The sequence below is a fragment of the Nelusetta ayraudi genome, unplaced genomic scaffold (genome assembly GCF_046127955.1).
Source record: "Nelusetta ayraudi isolate G7.1 ecotype Tasmania unplaced genomic scaffold, CSIRO-AGI_Nayr_v1 ptg000168l, whole genome shotgun sequence".
Classification (NCBI taxonomy): domain Eukaryota; kingdom Metazoa; phylum Chordata; class Actinopteri; order Tetraodontiformes; family Monacanthidae; genus Nelusetta; species Nelusetta ayraudi.
The window spans coordinates 1,576,011-1,593,231 of NW_027466218.1; the positions used below are offsets into that span (position 1 = coordinate 1,576,011).

Sequence of the window (17,221 nt, forward strand, 5' to 3'; positions counted from 1 at the left end):
CACACACACACACACACACACACACACACACACACACAGACAGAGCATGAAATGAAAGGAGCACATGGATGGAGATTCATATTACACCGACTGACTGACTGGCTGAGTGTTCAGTGCACAGAGCGGCCGGCCTCTTGTTTGAGGTTTCTAAATATATCCTCTTATTTCATGCTCTGGAAAAGGAAAAAAACTCATCAGTCCTGCGCGGTGAACAGGGACTGGAGCGTGTGTCGCGTGTACCCGCGCTCTGGCGAGGAGCGGCAGCAGCAGCGGCGGTGGCGGCGGCGGCGCGCTGAGGGCGTTACGTAAGCACTGGAAGAGGCTTAGCCGAGATTTGCGTCCTCTCCAGCGCCGCCCCGCACTCCTGACATCTGCCACGCCGGCCCGTCGACGGCGGCCCACTCGCTGTAGGCCGAGTGGCCGGACGGCGGCGCTGTGGAAGAGGAGGAGAGACTCAGAGGCCCGCAGGTCGGCAGCGTCGCAGAGGACACGCCCCTCCACCTAACAGCTCATCGCAACACACAATACCGGACTCTCACGCCAAGAAGCTGGAAAACCTCCCTGGAAACAGCACACTTAGCCTTTTGTTTGCAGCCTCCCGCAGGAATGCTCAGTTTAAGCTTCACGCAGAAACAGCTTCATGAGAAAACAGATGCTTTGCTCGGTATTTCCAGGTCGGTGTTTCTCACTCACAACCCCCTCCGTGAGAGACGTCAGACTGTCCTTTGTGATGTCACAAAGGGCCGAGTCCCCCTCGTCTGCTGTGATTTGAGCACACGCTTTTGGTCAAGTGGAGCAAAGTCTAAATACGAACTGGCAAAGCGTTTTTGAAAATAAAATAAATTTATGCAGCAAGAAAAATGACCAACCGCTCAAAGAGCCGATTGGAATAAAATGAGAGCGAGTATGAGAAACAATAGAAAGGTTGGCAGCTCGACCTTTCACCAGTGAAAAATCCACTCCTGAAACATTTTACACAACAAAACAAAACAAAACAAATCAAAACACAATTACTACAAACCAATATGTTTGTCATTGACATTTAAATTGAGTAATTCATCGAAAAACAAAAAAAGACAGAAAGCAGTTTTATCTCAGAGGAATCCCTGCGCACCACATCGTGTATAAAGCTATAATAAGACATGGATTTACATACATATCATTTTTTTTTTTTTTTAACCAGTGGTTTGTGAAGAATCTCTCACCCTGTTGAAATCCAAGTGCAATAAACAGCAGCACCCAACAAAAGTGACAAGCAGTGGGACAAACCTCGTAAAAACAAAACCATAGAAACCATTGCTTTTTCTTTTTTATTTCATTTTTGGTTTCGAGCTGAACTTGCGGGTGTTAAGTCGTGAGTCACGTTGGCAGAGGAGACAGGAAGGCTTGCGTGCTGCGAGGGCGGGACCACGTGACGCTCGCTGGCCAAGCGGCCCGAGCGAGGACGTCATCAGCGGGACGACGTCACCGGAGGGCGGCGGTGTCAAGACACAAGGACGAGGAGAGACGTCCGTGTCTCAGAGTGAAGCTCCTCCTCCTCCTCCTCCTCCTCCTCCTCCTCCTCTGATGCTGAGATGTTGGGAGGTTGAAGGGCTGGCAGTTCTTCTCTGGACCAGCGCCCGGGACAGCGAGCTCTGGCCAAGACCGGCCGTCTGGACCCAGTCCAGAAATGCTCCATATATTCCTCTAATTTATCTGCCTGTGCACTTGTAGTAACCCCCCTTCCCCTCCACTCCAGTCCCCCCCACCCCATCTCTCCCCCTGAACTTCTCAGCTTAATTAACTTCTACAGTATAAACACAACCCACAGGGGGAGAAGAAGAGGTCAGCGGTGGAAGTTTAATGTCGCCTGTTTAATGTGTAGCCAGTCCTTCAGTGTAAGCAAATGCAATATTAATGGAATGTTAAAAAGAAAAAAGAAAAAGGTGTGTCAGCAGCAGAAGAGAGTTCACGAGGGAACAATTAAAAAACAAAAGATAAAGAAAAAATATAACTGTGGTCCTGTTTCTTTCCTTGTCGCTTCCTGTTTGAACACCTTCACACTCACACACGTGGAGGCGACGGAGGTCAGGCGGTGTTCTGCTCCGGTTCCCTCAGCAGCTTCAGGAGGATGTCCATCTTGGCTATTTCCACCTCTGGACCCTTTGGCAGGTCCTGGCCCTTCTTGACCTGCACACACAGACACGATCAATGGCGTCAATAGCAATTAACACTCTGGTAGAGAAAACAAGGAGGCAGTCGAAGCTCCAATCAGGACCATTCTGGGAGAGCGGCGACGTTATTATTTATTGAGTGGGCGTCACAGTGGTTTATTACAGGGTGCTGCGCGGTTGTGCTTCTCAGCCGGACTCCCAGCCACCGCTGCCCCGCGTGGCTGCGTGCTGTCGCTGTCGGGTTGGAGCCGCACGGAGCGTTTTTTGGTTTCCAGTCTTCTGACTCGGTCCAAATGGAAGTGGGCCTGCGCGCCACAGATAGCGCTCGGCTCCCTTTTATGTTGGAACTGTTGGAGCTGGATAAGCACCGATGCTGCATCAATAGCGGCTGATTGCACTCAAGTGCAACGTGTTCGCATGGAGATAATGATAATGAGACAGCGGGGGGAAAAATACTACTATACAACTTAAAACAAACTGCACTTTTTTTTCCCCCAAATGAATTTCTCCCCATAATGATGAAACGAGCGACTGAAACACACAGCAGTATTTCCTTTCGGCGTCTTTGACCACACGTTTCACAAGTACAATAAGTCAAGGTCGATGCAGTATTTTTAGTGGATGCTGCAACCAGCAGAATCACTGCAGCCCAGACAAACAGAGCAGCTCCTGGTTGAGCCCCTGACACTGGTGTTGGACTAGCCCAGATTGGTCTTGGCCTGGAGACCACTTTTTCATTTTTGATCAAGACCAGTCGAGACTCAGCCAACACTACAATGACAGACAATAATGGAGAACAATCCCGCTGCTACAATGTTACGTGACACCCAGAGTGACACAGCCCCTTATTCCAAGTAAATGTATCTTTTAATTTTATGAAGCGACGTTGTTTTTTTTTCAAATGGTTCAAAATAGTTGGCAAAGCAGCAAAATGCTAAAGAAAGTCATTAAAAGACACCTTGCTGAAAAGAGACGTTGCTGTTCGATTTAGGAGCAAACTTGAATTTGAAAAGGATACTGGTCATTTCTTTTTGTTTTGTTATTTTTCTTTGACATATAAAGTCTTGGTGTTGTCTCGATGTGGATACTCTCTAGTTAATGTCTCTCTAGTTGGTGCGGTCTTGACGACAGCACTATCTGACACTCTCAAGCCTATATTTTGGTGTCTCTGTTTGGAGGTGAGAGAGGTCAATCCAGACAAACAGCTGCTCCCCTCTGATATAAATAAGCTTCCAATCCAAGGCCACTCTGAGCATCTTGATGAAAAGGTGGCGAGAACGGCCGGCTGACGCACTGGGAAACAAACCCCTCCCGCTGGCTTCTCAAGCCCGGCTGAGGAGTAAAACAGAGCCACCTGGGCCCGTCGCATGAATATAATTGGAGGGTCAGGCCACTGTTCTGATAAGGCGACCGCAACCCCGGCGTGTTTTGACATTCGACTCTGTTAGCGGTAAATTAATGAGCTGGAGTGGCCGTCGAGCTGCTTCTGCCGGAGACTGCCGTGGCCATTTCAGGCGACGTCGTTATCACTGTTTGCTTTGCGGCGGTCTGCGCGGCGGTTTTCCCGAAAAAAAAAAAAAAAAAAAAAAAAAATTCCCAGAGTGCAGTCAGCGGTGCTGAGATGTGCAATTATTTCCAAATTGTTTCACGTCAGGGCAACGCTTGCTAATGAGCTGCTTCTCCGTGAGCTGTGCTCGTGCATGCGGCGGAGGAACGACCAAGTTTGCAAATCATAATATAACAAAAGGAGCTATAAGAATAAATGATGTTCACTGCAACTGTTGTGAAGCCACATTTCTGTTGCTCAGGCGCATCGACACGTGAGCGGGGGGAACGCGGGGAGGCCGAGCCGACTCCGAATGGGCCCTGATTAAAGTGTTGTGTCTGAGTGTGTCATTAGGGTTTCCTGCTGTGTTTAGTGCGACTGCTGTGATTACTCGGCAGCTCATTAACCACTGTCACGAGTGGCGGCGGCGACGGCGGCTGTGGAGCTGTGAGTGACTCATCAGCTCAGGCAGAACGCGACTTGCTCTGAATAACAAAGTTTCACGACAACAATAGCTGTCTTATTATTTTCTTTTGGCCTCATTGTTTATTTCTTACTACGCAGACTTCAGTCAGGCTGGGCCACTGTAATTGGACCGTCGTCCTTGTCACCGTATATAAACATAAGAGGAATAAATGGAGAATCTATTTATTGACCACCATGTGTTCTATATCAAGTACGACAGCTTGTCAGCGCTGGAACCTTTTCACACACCGAGCGACAGCTGAACAGGTTAGCTTCAATGCGTGAAGCTAGTCGTAGCAATTTGTGCAAGCTGCACTAATTCACTTTTTTTTTTTTTGCTTTATCACACCGTGTATCACATTTTTATCGCATGTTGGTTTTTAATCCTGGCAGAAGAGTGCCGAGAACACTCTCCCTGGATCGACTCTGATTGAGACGTAAACACGTGGAAGAAACTGGAAACCGCAGGATCTGGGTGTGGTGGTCTGAAAATCGACTTTGCACGAGTTAAAGGCCCAGCGTGTAATCGGATCCCTTTCAGCACACAGGGCTTGATTGTTATGAAATTGAATAGAGGATATCGCATCCAAGTTTCAAGCTAGAAAAATCAGAAAAACATGCCTGGCTGCACGACTGCCAGGTTTATTTGAATGGATTTTATTTCTAGAAAAGCCACATGCAGCTTTGCACTGCAGAACCCTGTTGCTCTTGTCTCGTCTCTATCTGCTTGTTTAAATGTCCCACAATGTGTGCCACATTGAAACAGATCTGTTAAGGCCAAAGGGAATGAAAAATACACATCTCTGTTGTTTTTTTTCTGGAGATATTTTTGACTGTATTTTCAAGTGGTAATAATCAGCATTTAACATGACAATGACATGCCAAGACTGTCTTGGTGTTTTGGCAGATACATGAAAGGTGTGAGACTGAACATCAGGGTTGACTTGATTTTCAGACGGAGATACATTTTTGCAGAGTGTCACCTGTCGCCTGCAGGGTGGCTCCATTCTGACTCCAATCCCAATCATTTTACTATTGTGACAGCATGGGCAAAATGCCGTGCAATGCATATGTATAGTATACATGAGAGGTATGTTTTTTGCAATACGCTTTCTGACCGCTAGATGAGGTAAAATCTTACACGTGGGACCTTTAAGTCTGACCAACGGGTATGCATGCATTTTAAAACCCTGGTTTAAGATTAAAATCTGTTCTAACATTGTTTTAAAGCCATCAGGGCAGCTGCCGGTGAAATTCCCTCCTTCCCTCCGTCTTGCACTTTGCCCCGAGTTGGAGGTTATTTTTACCGGCTGACTTATTCAATTACGAACGCCAGTCAACTCCTCAGTGTCGAAATTCCTAACTGGTTTAAATGAGCAAAGGAGGGGGGAAAGAGAGCGTGTGAGTGATGGAGAGAGCGACCGAAAGAGAGAGTGAGAGAGGGAGAAAGCAAACCACGCTTATAATGAGCTGGCAATAATGGGGGAGTGGGCGGGGCCTCCTTTCAGTTGCTGCATGGGGTCAGATCGCAGCGGAGGATGACTAATCTCGTCTGTTTCCACCAGTGGGGAACGATTGTTGGCCACAAACACTGGAGCCGAGGATGAGTGTCCGGACCGCTAACCGGATCGGGGAAATAAATGACGTCTGCGCTGACACATCAGGCTGTTCGGCTCCACAATGACACGGCAAAGATCTGCTTTCTAATTTGTTTAGTGGCCATATCGGAATTTAATTGCAAAGTGGCAGCGCCAGAGGAGGAGGACATCCATCTTCTCGCCACCTCCAGACTCCTGCCAAACATTGTGTTTTGTTTGGGAGTAAATTAAAGTGCATCTCCGCCTCTTTCTGGCGTACCTTGGGTTTCTTGCGGAGGTTGGGCGACAGTTTGAGGCTGGTGACGCCGCCCTGGTCGTCGGCCACGATGATGATGGGGTAGACGGGGTTGAACTGGACGTGCGTCAGCATGGTCTTCTTCCTGGCCACCACCACCTGCTTGCAGATGGCCTCGTACTTGTTGATGCTGAGGTCGAACACGTGCACCTGCAGGCCGGGAAGAGGAAGATGGGGAGGGGGGCGGGGGGGGGGGGGGGGGGGGGGGCGGTGAGTTTCAACGGTGGCTTTCGTTTGTCACGTCATTTCCCCCTGAGAACATTTGGAAAATGCCTCCCATTTTATATTCATTGAGACTCTAGTTGATGAAGGTTACGGATCTCAAGGAAACAGCACATCTGGCCCGCCGCTAACAGCCCCCTGCACAAACCTTCCTTTGTCAGCCTCCTGCTAAAACCATTGATTGGTTGAACCGTGCAGCTGCCCAACAGCCGTCTGGAACCAACGTCCTGTATCAGGTGCTGCCACAAACCACGTATTTGTGCCCTTTGTGACATCACAAAGGGGTTGACTTAGAGAACAGTGTGCCTCAGCACACACGCTCTGAAAAAACAGAACAAGCAGAAGACTGCTGCTGGAAGAAGCAAAATAAATCTGTTCATATCAGTGCACTGTCCATGCATCACTTTCACCAGTGAGCTGCAGACAGCTTTACGATCCTCGTGCCCTGAGTGGAGAAAGTGCCCCTGATGACCTCCGATGACACATAAACACCTCGAGGTGAAGTGAGAGGCCGAGGAATTAGGGCCGCGGCTCCCTCCTATATCTTACACGTCTGTGGCGTCCTTGATGTGAGGCAGCCAGTAGCTGCGGGGATGCGACGCTGACCATCTGTTGTGGGGAAGCGCTGCACCCGCTGACGTGGTGAGCGTGCACTCCCGCGTGTGTGCGCGTCTGGCAGCATCACGAAAGAGTCAAAATCACACGCGGCGACATCCAGAATGGAGCAGATGACGGACGCTTTGCTTTCAGCCACTCAGAACCATGACGAAAGCGGCGATCCATGTGAGCACACTAAGAGTGAGACACAGTGGTCACCTGCTCTTGTCACTATGTCCTGCGATGGTTGGGACTTCCTGCACCTCAGACACTACTGCAGGGTGTTGGCCTTTAAATAAATTTCACTGATTAGTCACGACTGTATTCACACCGGAATCCATCAAGAATTGAAATGACAAATCGACACCTTTTTTCTCAGTTGCATCATCTCAATGCAGCACAGAAATAAACAACTCTGCGGTCATGGCCTCAAGCACTGCTTTTTGGTGCACAGACGAGTGTTCAAGACCGCACCAACCGAGACCAAGACATTATCAAGACTAGAGAGTCGAGACAGAGACAAGACAGTTGGGCTTCGAGACCACGACAACACCAAGACTTTATATATCAAAGAAAAATAGTTTAGCTTCCAAATCGAACAGCAACATCTATATTCAGCAAGGTGTCTTTTATTACTTTTCTTTAACATTTTGCTGCTTTGCCAACTATTCAAAAAAACAACTTTGCTTCATAAAATAAAAAATACCAAGACAAGGCCGAGTAAAAATGCCTCCGAGTCCGAGACGAGACGAGACCAATCTTGAGTACCTCAACATCAGCACAGAGTGAATACAGATAAGTAGGATTTAAAGGCCAATCACAGGAAGCTGCGGCTGGGCTCGTGCACGTTATTTCTTCCCGACACGCTGCCTCCTCGGTCACCTCAAACAGAGAGTCAAGGACGGACGGACCGGAGCGAGAGGAGGGAGGAGGAAGGAGGCAGGAGGGAGGGAGGCGCGACACCTCGACGCTCTCACACCTCGGCTTCATCCACTGACAGACTGGGCACCAGAGCGCTGGTCAGCGCTGACATCCAGCCAACAAATATCAAGAATTGTCCTGTGATGACACACTTGTACAGTCAACAAGTCGACGTAAAGAAACACACACACACACACACACACACACACACACACACACAAAACATGTGATTTGCCTCCATCGCATCAGGCTGTGATAATGGGCAAAGTTCCCTCTCGAGCTCTTTGATTTGGACCTTTTGAAACTGGCCTTGATTGTTTGCTTTCAGCTTTTTATTTTTGTCCCTCGAGGATGTGCTTGTATCAGCTGATTGGATTGTACTTTAGAATAATATCTAATATATATATATATATACATGTATATATGTATATTTATATTTCGACGCAGTTTAAAGGTCACCACTGAATACTTTGTGTTTTCATACAGTGACATTTGTCTCTCAGGCTTGTCACTGAACTCCCTATGTATTAGGAAAGTCATTGTTTTTTTTTCACATTTGAGGCATATTTACCATTCGTGATGTCACACATGGGTATATGATAAGGGACCTATAAACGAATAGTTTGACATTCAACAAAAATAATTTTGGCAGGTTTTTTTCTAATTTAATTCAAATAAAGTTAAACAATCTGCTCGGTTACAATCCTTGAACATCAACACCATTCTTCACAGAATCTATTTTCAATTCACCATCAAAATGACATTTGATTGACGGTTATGGAATTTGTCGTGAGGTCTGACCTCTGCAATATTTCTGGTGGCAGGATGATATGTATAATTTGTGTTTTATTTCGTCTTGCATCTGACTCGACGGCGCTGGAGGGAAGAGAAACACATTCAGACATCGTCACAGTCGGCCTGTTTCAACCTGCGCAGCTCTCATTTTCTCACAGCGAGGAAAAAACAAACAAAAAGTGTGTCAGACGAGAGACTGGAGTTTTTATAGCATCGCTCCAAGTGGAGCAAAGGCAAACAGACGGAGCCTCCAGCCGTGCGAGGGAAAGACGAGGACGTCAGAAACACCACGTCCTTGAAAATTACTTTTGGCTGGAGTCAATAACGGCCGATGTAACAGGAAGAATGAGTGCTGTGTTTGGACAAAATGAGATTGCCAGAGGGGCTTGTGTATGAAGCACCGCAGTAGAGGCAGCAGGTTTGGCCTGACGAGTCTGAGTGACAAGGTGCTGGATGAGATTCTGTCTTTATAGATCGACGTTGAATTGAAAAATGAAATGAAAATAATACATTTCAAGGCACAGTGTGTAAAAATGTTGTCTGGTATTTTAGTCTGAATGACAATCAAGGAATCCTGAATCTTGAATCGATTACACACTGGACCTTTAAAAAAAAAAGAAAAACATCTTCAAATCTTTTAGGTGGCTTTCATTGTCTTTGCAGGTTGGCTGGGAATCCAACTTTAGGAAGGTTACAGATTCCTCTGTTGCTGTTATCAATCATTGTTGCAAAACATAGTCGGTGGCCCTCTGTATTAAATTTAACCTGCACCAATCTTATTGGAGCAGCAACCCTGCTGCCAACCATCAGAGTGAAGCCACACCACAGAGAGAAGCACTTACAGGACCGTGTGATCGCACCATCAGTTGCGCCGCTCTGTCAGCCATAACTATTCTGCGCGGTGCGCCGGAGGCTTGAATTATTCATTCCATAGTGATGCAGCACATTTGAATTATTCCAATAGAAAGTAGCGGCCGCTCACTGCTCTGTCTGTCGTGACGGCTGCCAACACAGTGGAGGAGTACGGAGCCCAGCACACGTTGGCCACGGCCGCGTCCAGGTCGAAGGTGAAGATCGGCGTGCTGGAAGACGAGCACACAACAACAATCAGACAGGAGGTGTTTAATCCGACATTGTGCTTGCACGAAACTTTAAAACTGTTTCATGTTGCTCTGCAAAAGGAAACTTCAGGGTTTAAATTGAATCGCGCCACGATGGGGTTTTGTTCCACGGTGCTCCCCACTCAGGTGAAATACCTGGGACTCCTGAAAGCATTTGCATAACAGATGGTGAAACGTTAAATGTCCAGTGGGATAGTGGGGATGACTCAGCACTAAAGACTGAAACAACCCGGAAGACTGGGAACCGACACAGACACATCCATCACATAAGACAAAATACAATAAAAACAGCCCTTTCTTGACCTTTTCACTGGAATTGGATGCATTTATCACAAGCTGCTGCCTTCACTCATCATAACCGGATTATTTTCTCTTGTCCAGCAGAAATTCCGGTTGTTCAATCCGCTCAGAACTTGAAAACAATTTGTCCTGTGTCTATGGGATGTTATATATCATTCTGGGGGAGAGAAAAAAAAATCCTATCTCTCATAATAGATGGGTAATTACTATCATTATTTAGTCAAGCTGCCGGCACTGACAGGAAGTGGTAGGCGAAAAGGATTAGTCAAGTCAGCAGGGGAAATGAAATGATGCAGGCTGAGCAGCAGAAGGTCAGAAAGAACAACTTAAAGTGCGGCTTGAGATACTTGAAAGTAACCTGCGTTATTATATGTCAACATCCATCCATACCTTCATGTATGGATGGATGTTGACACACCACCGGAATAAATTATTGTCCTCTCCAGTTTTTCTTTGGGCTGTTCCCGCTAGTGGAGGCCACATCCAATCATCTGCCTCCATCCAAGCCTCTAATCCTCTGCATCCGCTTCTCCCACACCAACAAACTTCCTGCCCTCTTTCACCACATCCATAAATCTCCTCTTTGTCCTCAGCATCCTGCTTCTCTAACCTCACTGTTCTGTCCCTCCCCCGGACCACCTCAGTCTGGCCTCTCTGGCTTTATCTCCAGAGGATCTGCCGTGCAACATCCCTCTGATGTCCTCACTGAGGTTTTCATTTGATTTAATGCTCCAAAAGCCACCTTGTTTTTACGTCACTGTGTTGGTTACATGGTAGTGAACAAGCACTGGATTTTCAAGAGCGTCTTCACTGGTAGTTGTTTTGACCACCACCGGTTACTTACTTGATGGTGTGGTCCCAGATTTTGATGGTGCAGTCCGAGCTGCAGGAGATGAAGACCTGCGGGTGGAAGGGGTTCCACTTGACGGCGTCCACCGCCATGGTGTGGGCGTTGTACGTCTCCAGGAACTGGCTGGAGTACGTTTTGGAGCACTGACAACCAAAAGGCCAAGTCAAGATTGGAGCGAAAAGAAGACGATGCAAAGACCTGCGCTTCACGTCTTAGCAAAAAACATTTATGACCCCAGAGAGGCGCGTAGGTGCATTTCATTGTTTTGTTTTTTTAATGTAAAAGTAACTGCAAATCAACCAGGTAAATTGTTTTCTATATATATTCATTACTTAATTTCAAGAAAGTTGAAAAGAAAACAAATTTATATAATATAGCTCCTAATATAGCTGCTCAAGTGTACACATGTACACGCTGTCGGAAGTGTTGCAGTAAAGTTTGTATTTGAAAACAAATGTAAACTCTGATGTTTCAGCAGCAGATGTGTTAAACCAGTTATTAAAAGTGGCAGTTTTAATTTTAAAAAACTGCTGAAATAAACATTGGGAGCCCTGACAGGCACAAACAGTTTGACCTGCGGCTCTGTGGAGACTCTTCGTCCCCCCCCTCTATTGTTGCCACAACACTGCGCACCTTGTGTATCTTGCCGTCCTCTGTGCCGACCAGGAAGAGATAATCAATCTGTTTGTGGAAGTCGAACGCTGTTCCGCAGGCTGCGGAAAAGATGAGACACACGCACACACTGTTCAAAACATCTCCCTGGTACTGCAACAATATTGTAATAATGCAAGTGCATGTCGTTAAACATCAGCATTCAAATAAAAACCATCCACAGTGTGATATGCAGCTTGGTGGAACGACTGCTGATACTCGGTTCCTCTCCGTCATCCGGCGAGTCGGACAAGGTGCCGTTCAGCTTCATCCGGAGGATGTCAGTAAACACCAGCTCGTTCTGCAAGCAGGGAGAAGTGATGTCATCTATCTATCCATCGATCCATCGATCTATCTATCCATCTATCCATCTATATATCCATCTATCTATCTATCTATCTATCTATCTATCTATCTATCCATCCATCCATCGATCCATCTATATATCCATCTATATATCCATCTATCTATCTATCTATCTATCTATCCATCGATCCATCGATCCATCTATATATCCATCTATATATCCATCTATCTATCTATCTATCTATCTATCTATCTATCTATCTATCCATCGATCCATCGATCCATCTATATATCCATCTATCCATCTATCCATCTCTATATCCATCTATATATCCATCTATATATCCATCTATCTATCCATCTATCTATCTATCCATCCATCCATCCATCCATCCATCCATCCATCCATCTATCTATCTATCCATCCATGCATCCATCCATCCATCCATCCATCCATCCATCCATCCATCCATCTATCTATCTATCTATCTATCCATCCATCTATCCATCCATCCATCTATCTATCTATCTATCTATCCATCCATCCATCTATCCATCTATCCATCTATCCATCCAGCCATCTATCCCTCTATCTATCTGACAGAAAAGGTTTGGAATTTTTGTCTTTGCAATGAAAAATTACACATTTCTGTGTACATCTTTACGAAGGCGAATCAACAACTACTCAGTGATACCAGATGCCATGCTAATCATACTGCGAGACATGGTTAACTAAACAAGTTCAAAACGAGTACGTACACCAAAGTATCCTCTCAAGTTCATTTCAGACTCAAAGTTCCTAAAAACAACTGAATAATAATGAACAATTGTTTTCAAAAGTGTTTTCTTGGCTGACCTTGACCAGCGTCCAGGACACAACTCTGCCGTCGGATGAAATCGAACAGAAATTGAGGTTATTGTCCATGTCGAGCTTCTGCCAGCGCACCTGACACACACAAAAACACACACTTATGTGAACTTTTAATTTTTTCCTACTATTATTAGCCTTCGATCCTGCATCTCAGGAGATGTGTCTGGTCAGAGAGCAGGTTCAGGCCTCCTGCTCTTCCCACTCTCACCCACCCACCCACCCACCTGCCAGACGGGTCCCGTGTGTTTGCCGGTCCGGACTGAACTCTTGTACACCGGCTCGGTTCCCTCCTTCTTCAGGTTGTAGACGGCCACGCAGCCGTCGTAGAAGCCCACGGCCACCAGGTAGGAGAACTGCTCGTTGATGTCCAGGCACAGGACGCCAGAGGCCGTGCGGTAGATGTACTCCGGGAACGAGGGGTTCTTCAGCGAGTAAAAGACCAGCATGCCTTGGCCCTGTTTGTTAAAGTCATCTGGACGGGGGAAAATGATGATTTGAAAGTTAAAGTAAGACCCAGACCAAATCACAGTAGTGCCAGGTAGGGAGCAAATTCATCCAGATAAATATCTATACTCACAAGAGCCCATTCCTGTAGCATATAGATCCTGATATTTCTTATTCCTGTTGAGGAGAGGCTCATCAATCAATCAGCCGATGAATTCAATGAAAATGTGTGGTAAACAGAATTCCTATACATAAAAGAAACCAATAAATAGGAGTTTTGCCACTTGATAATAAGACAGTTACTACTACTTATTTTGCCTAAAGGTAGTAATAACCATTATCATTATTAGAAGTAAATGGACTTGACGCACCAGCAGAGGGCAGTAACGGACAGCCTTCTGGCTCTGTGATAGTGGAACTTCCACAGGGGGAGGAGGGTGCCCTGGGGGTCCCTGAACTCATCAGAGGCATCCTCAAAATACTTAAAATCTAAAAAATAAATGCATGACATGGATGGAAAGATCATGATGATAGGATAAAGCAGATTTAAAATAAAAAAGGAAGTTGTCAAAGTACATCGACTGAACATGGACTAGAGGCAGCTGTGTCACTCAGTGTTTACTTGAACACACCGTGTGCGATGTCATTGCTTAAATTCTGATTGACCATCCGTTCCAGGATTTTGGCTCCACTGTTCACTTTGTTGATGTCATTGGTCTGAATAAAGAACAAAAGAAAAAGAAAGATGTTATGAATGCACAATACAACAACTGTAGCGTAGCTGCATGTATCATTGCAGGGCTGCATTAACTTTAGGAAAAGGGTGGAGAGCTCTTGACGCACCTGGCTCTCCATCAGCAGCACCTTTTTGACGCTTTTGTCCCGGTCTTTGTTGGACTGCGACACCTTTTGCTTCTCCTTGTTCTTCTCCTGCTTCTGGACCTCCTCTATGTATGCGTCGTAGATCTTCCACTGTGGTGAGTCAGGCAAAGTTTAGCGCAGGTGCAGTATCTGACTCTCGGCCGTGTGAACACAAACGGGCCGTAAACTCCCTTCACAATAAAGTATTGGGCTTGATACCTGATTAGCGGTGGAGGAGAAGTTGCAGCGCGGAGGAGGCTCAGTCTGGCACTCTCTTTCCTTTGGAGGAATTAAAATAGAAAGTTCAATCCTGGACTGTGACTATTTAATTAAAAATGTGAGCAAATTCACAGCTCAGTCAGAACAAAAAACTACTGCAGATGTGTTTCCCATCGCCAGTAACTTGATATGTGCAAATGCTGCAGCAACAACAGTTAATGGCAGCAGGAATGAGTCAGTGAACGGGTCAATAGAGGCCAGGAACCATCATGCGCGAGTCAGTAAAACTGCTCTTGAGTTTTGAAAGATTCACAAGCAGGTGTGCAAGCAGGAGAGAGTGCAGGTCAGTGGCGCCTCGTCCTCTCACCCTCACGGCGTTGTTGAAGGTCTGCGATGCCCTCTCGCAGAAGTTGAACTGGTTTGTGACTTTCCCTTCCTTTTTGCCACCTTTGGGAGCGGCGCTCTCCTTCTTGGCCTGCACCTTCTCCTCCTTGGCCTCGCCTTCCTCTGCAGCTGTCGCCTGGTGTGGGAAGTGTCTCAGCTCAGTGCACGCTCTTCACTTTTAGAGGTTGATCTGCGGGACACCTGCCCACTTCAAAACAGGCCTGTGACGTGTTTACCGAAGCTTCTGTTTCCTCCTCGTCAGCGTCGTCGTCGTCGTCAGCCCCCGTTGCGTCAGCTAGGCACAGGTTAAAAAAAAATGCACTATTTGATTAGACAGATCAGACAAACACCCCACTTTCTGAAGAGCAGATGAGTCAGCTTGGACACAACGTTTATACCATGTGCCTAAAGTGACACCTTATGGAACGGAACATGCACTGCATCAGAGCGAAAGAGAGAGAGAGAGTGAGAGAGAGGAAAAACCCCCATCAACGTGAGCACAAAGGCGACTTAGTGAAGAATGGTGCAGCTGCTCATGGGGCACATTTTAATTCTAACTGTAATAAACGTGGGGAGTGTTTCTGTGACAAACCATCAGGCTGATCCTCCTCAGCGTTGGAGTTTTCGTCCTCTGAGGAGTCGTGATACTCGAGGCTGTTCTCCAACACAAAGTGAACAACCATCTGCTCCACAACACTGATTGGCTTGTAGGTATGTTCCTAGGAAACGACAAAAGGCAGCGGCATGAGAATTAACACCAGAGAGAAACAGTGATTTGGTTTAATTGCGATGAGGATAGACAGAATAGATAGATATGTGTTTTTTTTAAGGGTTATTAGGGTTATGTAATCTAAATGTGGAATTTGAAGTGTGAGATCCAAAATCACTGCACCAAGATTTTTTTTTTTTGAACCATAGGACACACATCTCTAATCATTGACACATGAATCTGGCGGGATTTTAAAAGTAGCAGCACAAAATGAAAATGGATTAAGGCAACATACACAAACACCTTTGTACATGTGTCCAACAAGAGAGCACAGCATTAATGCAAAAGTCCAACCTTGAAGTTGTAGCGGACAATGTTTTCTGCGGCGTGCGGGTTGTTTGCATTTAGCATTCTTGTGATTTCTTCTTTCAGCTCCTGATAGACACAATTAACCATTTGTTAGAGGGCATAACAACGGAAATTGATCCAAAGGCATAATTTTTGCAGCCAGGAACAAACAAAAACAAAACAATTAGGATAAATAAAAAGGCCAGGGGGAACAGGCAGCAGCACAGTTCTGAGCCAATTTCCTCGCCAGCCCTGATAAAGAGCCTCGTCCTCTTACAGCCTCTGTGAGATCCTGCTGATCCGGAGGCTTGAACGGCCCTTTCCCCTGAGTCCCGTCATCTAATGCGTTGGCCGCATCTGCGCCTTCTTCTTCATCCTGAGGGAAGGGGGGGTGGGGGAGAAATAATCACAGACTTACAAATAATGACATCATTTACAAAAAAGGGGGAAAACGTTTTTTGTGAGTGCACTACACACTTTTTTCCTGCTTGTGGGTTTCGCCGCGTTCCCAGCAGCTGGCTTTTTATCTGTGGCACCCTGATTGGACGCAAACAAACCAACAGCTGGGTTATTTGACTTTTGTAAATGAAGAAACCCAGCAAAGACGCTGTTTTCTTGAATAATGTCAAAACGTACCTTTTTGGCAGGTGCAGATTGGTTCGCTGGTGCAGGCATTGTGAAAACAATGGTGACTTGCTTTAAGAAAAATGTGTTTAATGTCCAAGGTTAACTCGTGTCTAAAATAATTAACTACTAACTCTCAATAAAGTTTCCTCCTTCAACATACCTATACCGCCAAGGTTACTGTCCCAAATCTAGGTGTGAAGTGAGACTTCAATATTAGTAGGATTAAAGTAACACATTCGAGATTAAAGGCATCCTAAAAATGTAAATTACGGTGAAGGAACACCAAGTTTAAGCAATAAAGACTTTAAATGAAGCTAAACAGAGTCCCACCTATGTGTATTGGTTGCCGAGGCAACCTTTAAATAAGACAGAGATAATACTGAAGTCAAGATGGTTCCCCCCACCGCTGCCTTTCGGCTAACGTCACCTCCTTCTATGTATGCTAGCTGGACTGACATGACGCAGTCTCTTTTATCGTTACTCCAACACGAGGGCATTGAAAGAACATGCGGATTAAATTAAGGTAAAACAAACGACAATTATTTGTGTTAAAAAAAAATTAATAGAACTCAGCTAGTCGCTTTTCACTGAATGGAGGTTACTGAGAAAACACGCCCGTTTGGCTAAGACCTACCAAAGAACACAATCATGCAAGATTGTTCCCCCCCACTGCTTGGTAGAATTAGATGGCCCCCTTTACTAACCGCATTAACTTACCATTGAAGATTATTTAGTATGATAGCTTAATAAAATAATAAAATGTGTACCGTGGCACAGATTTTTTTTTTTTTTTTTTTTTTTTTTTTTTAACATTTAAACACTATGTTTTATATTAATCTGCTGTTATTTTGAACAAAGAAGATAACGTTTAAATTGTTTTTGTTCCAATTAAGGTGTATAACGGCTCAAGATTGAAACTGATGACTGTATAGGACATT

General features: G+C 45.7%; 1 protein-coding gene across 2 annotated transcripts; it reads right to left on the minus strand.

The window, feature by feature from the left end:
• Nucleotides 1-1,300: 1,300 nt before the first annotated feature.
• dnai1.2 (dynein, axonemal, intermediate chain 1, paralog 2) lies at nucleotides 1,301-16,819 on the minus strand. 2 transcript variants are annotated; one of them, XM_076014308.1, is made up of 20 exons: nucleotides 16,293-16,807; nucleotides 16,134-16,193; nucleotides 15,934-16,032; nucleotides 15,663-15,743; nucleotides 15,192-15,318; nucleotides 14,836-14,894; nucleotides 14,583-14,735; nucleotides 14,216-14,275; nucleotides 13,979-14,107; nucleotides 13,768-13,852; nucleotides 13,507-13,624; nucleotides 13,269-13,312; nucleotides 12,916-13,163; nucleotides 12,677-12,766; nucleotides 11,734-11,815; nucleotides 11,497-11,576; nucleotides 10,858-11,006; nucleotides 9,575-9,674; nucleotides 6,022-6,207; nucleotides 1,301-2,169 (listed from the first exon to the last, which is right to left on the minus strand). In XM_076014308.1, exons 1-20 carry the CDS (start codon nucleotides 16,329-16,331, stop codon nucleotides 2,068-2,070), a joined length of 2,091 nt encoding a protein of 696 aa, XP_075870423.1. In that variant the 5' UTR covers nucleotides 16,332-16,807; the 3' UTR covers nucleotides 1,301-2,067. The 2 variants fall into 2 exon arrangements, with proteins under 2 accessions (XP_075870423.1, XP_075870424.1); XM_076014309.1 differs by lacking the exons at nucleotides 1,301-2,169; nucleotides 6,022-6,207; nucleotides 9,575-9,674 and adding an exon at nucleotides 10,417-10,770 and having other exon boundaries at nucleotides 16,293-16,819.
• Between the last annotated feature and the right edge of the window lie 402 nt (nucleotides 16,820-17,221).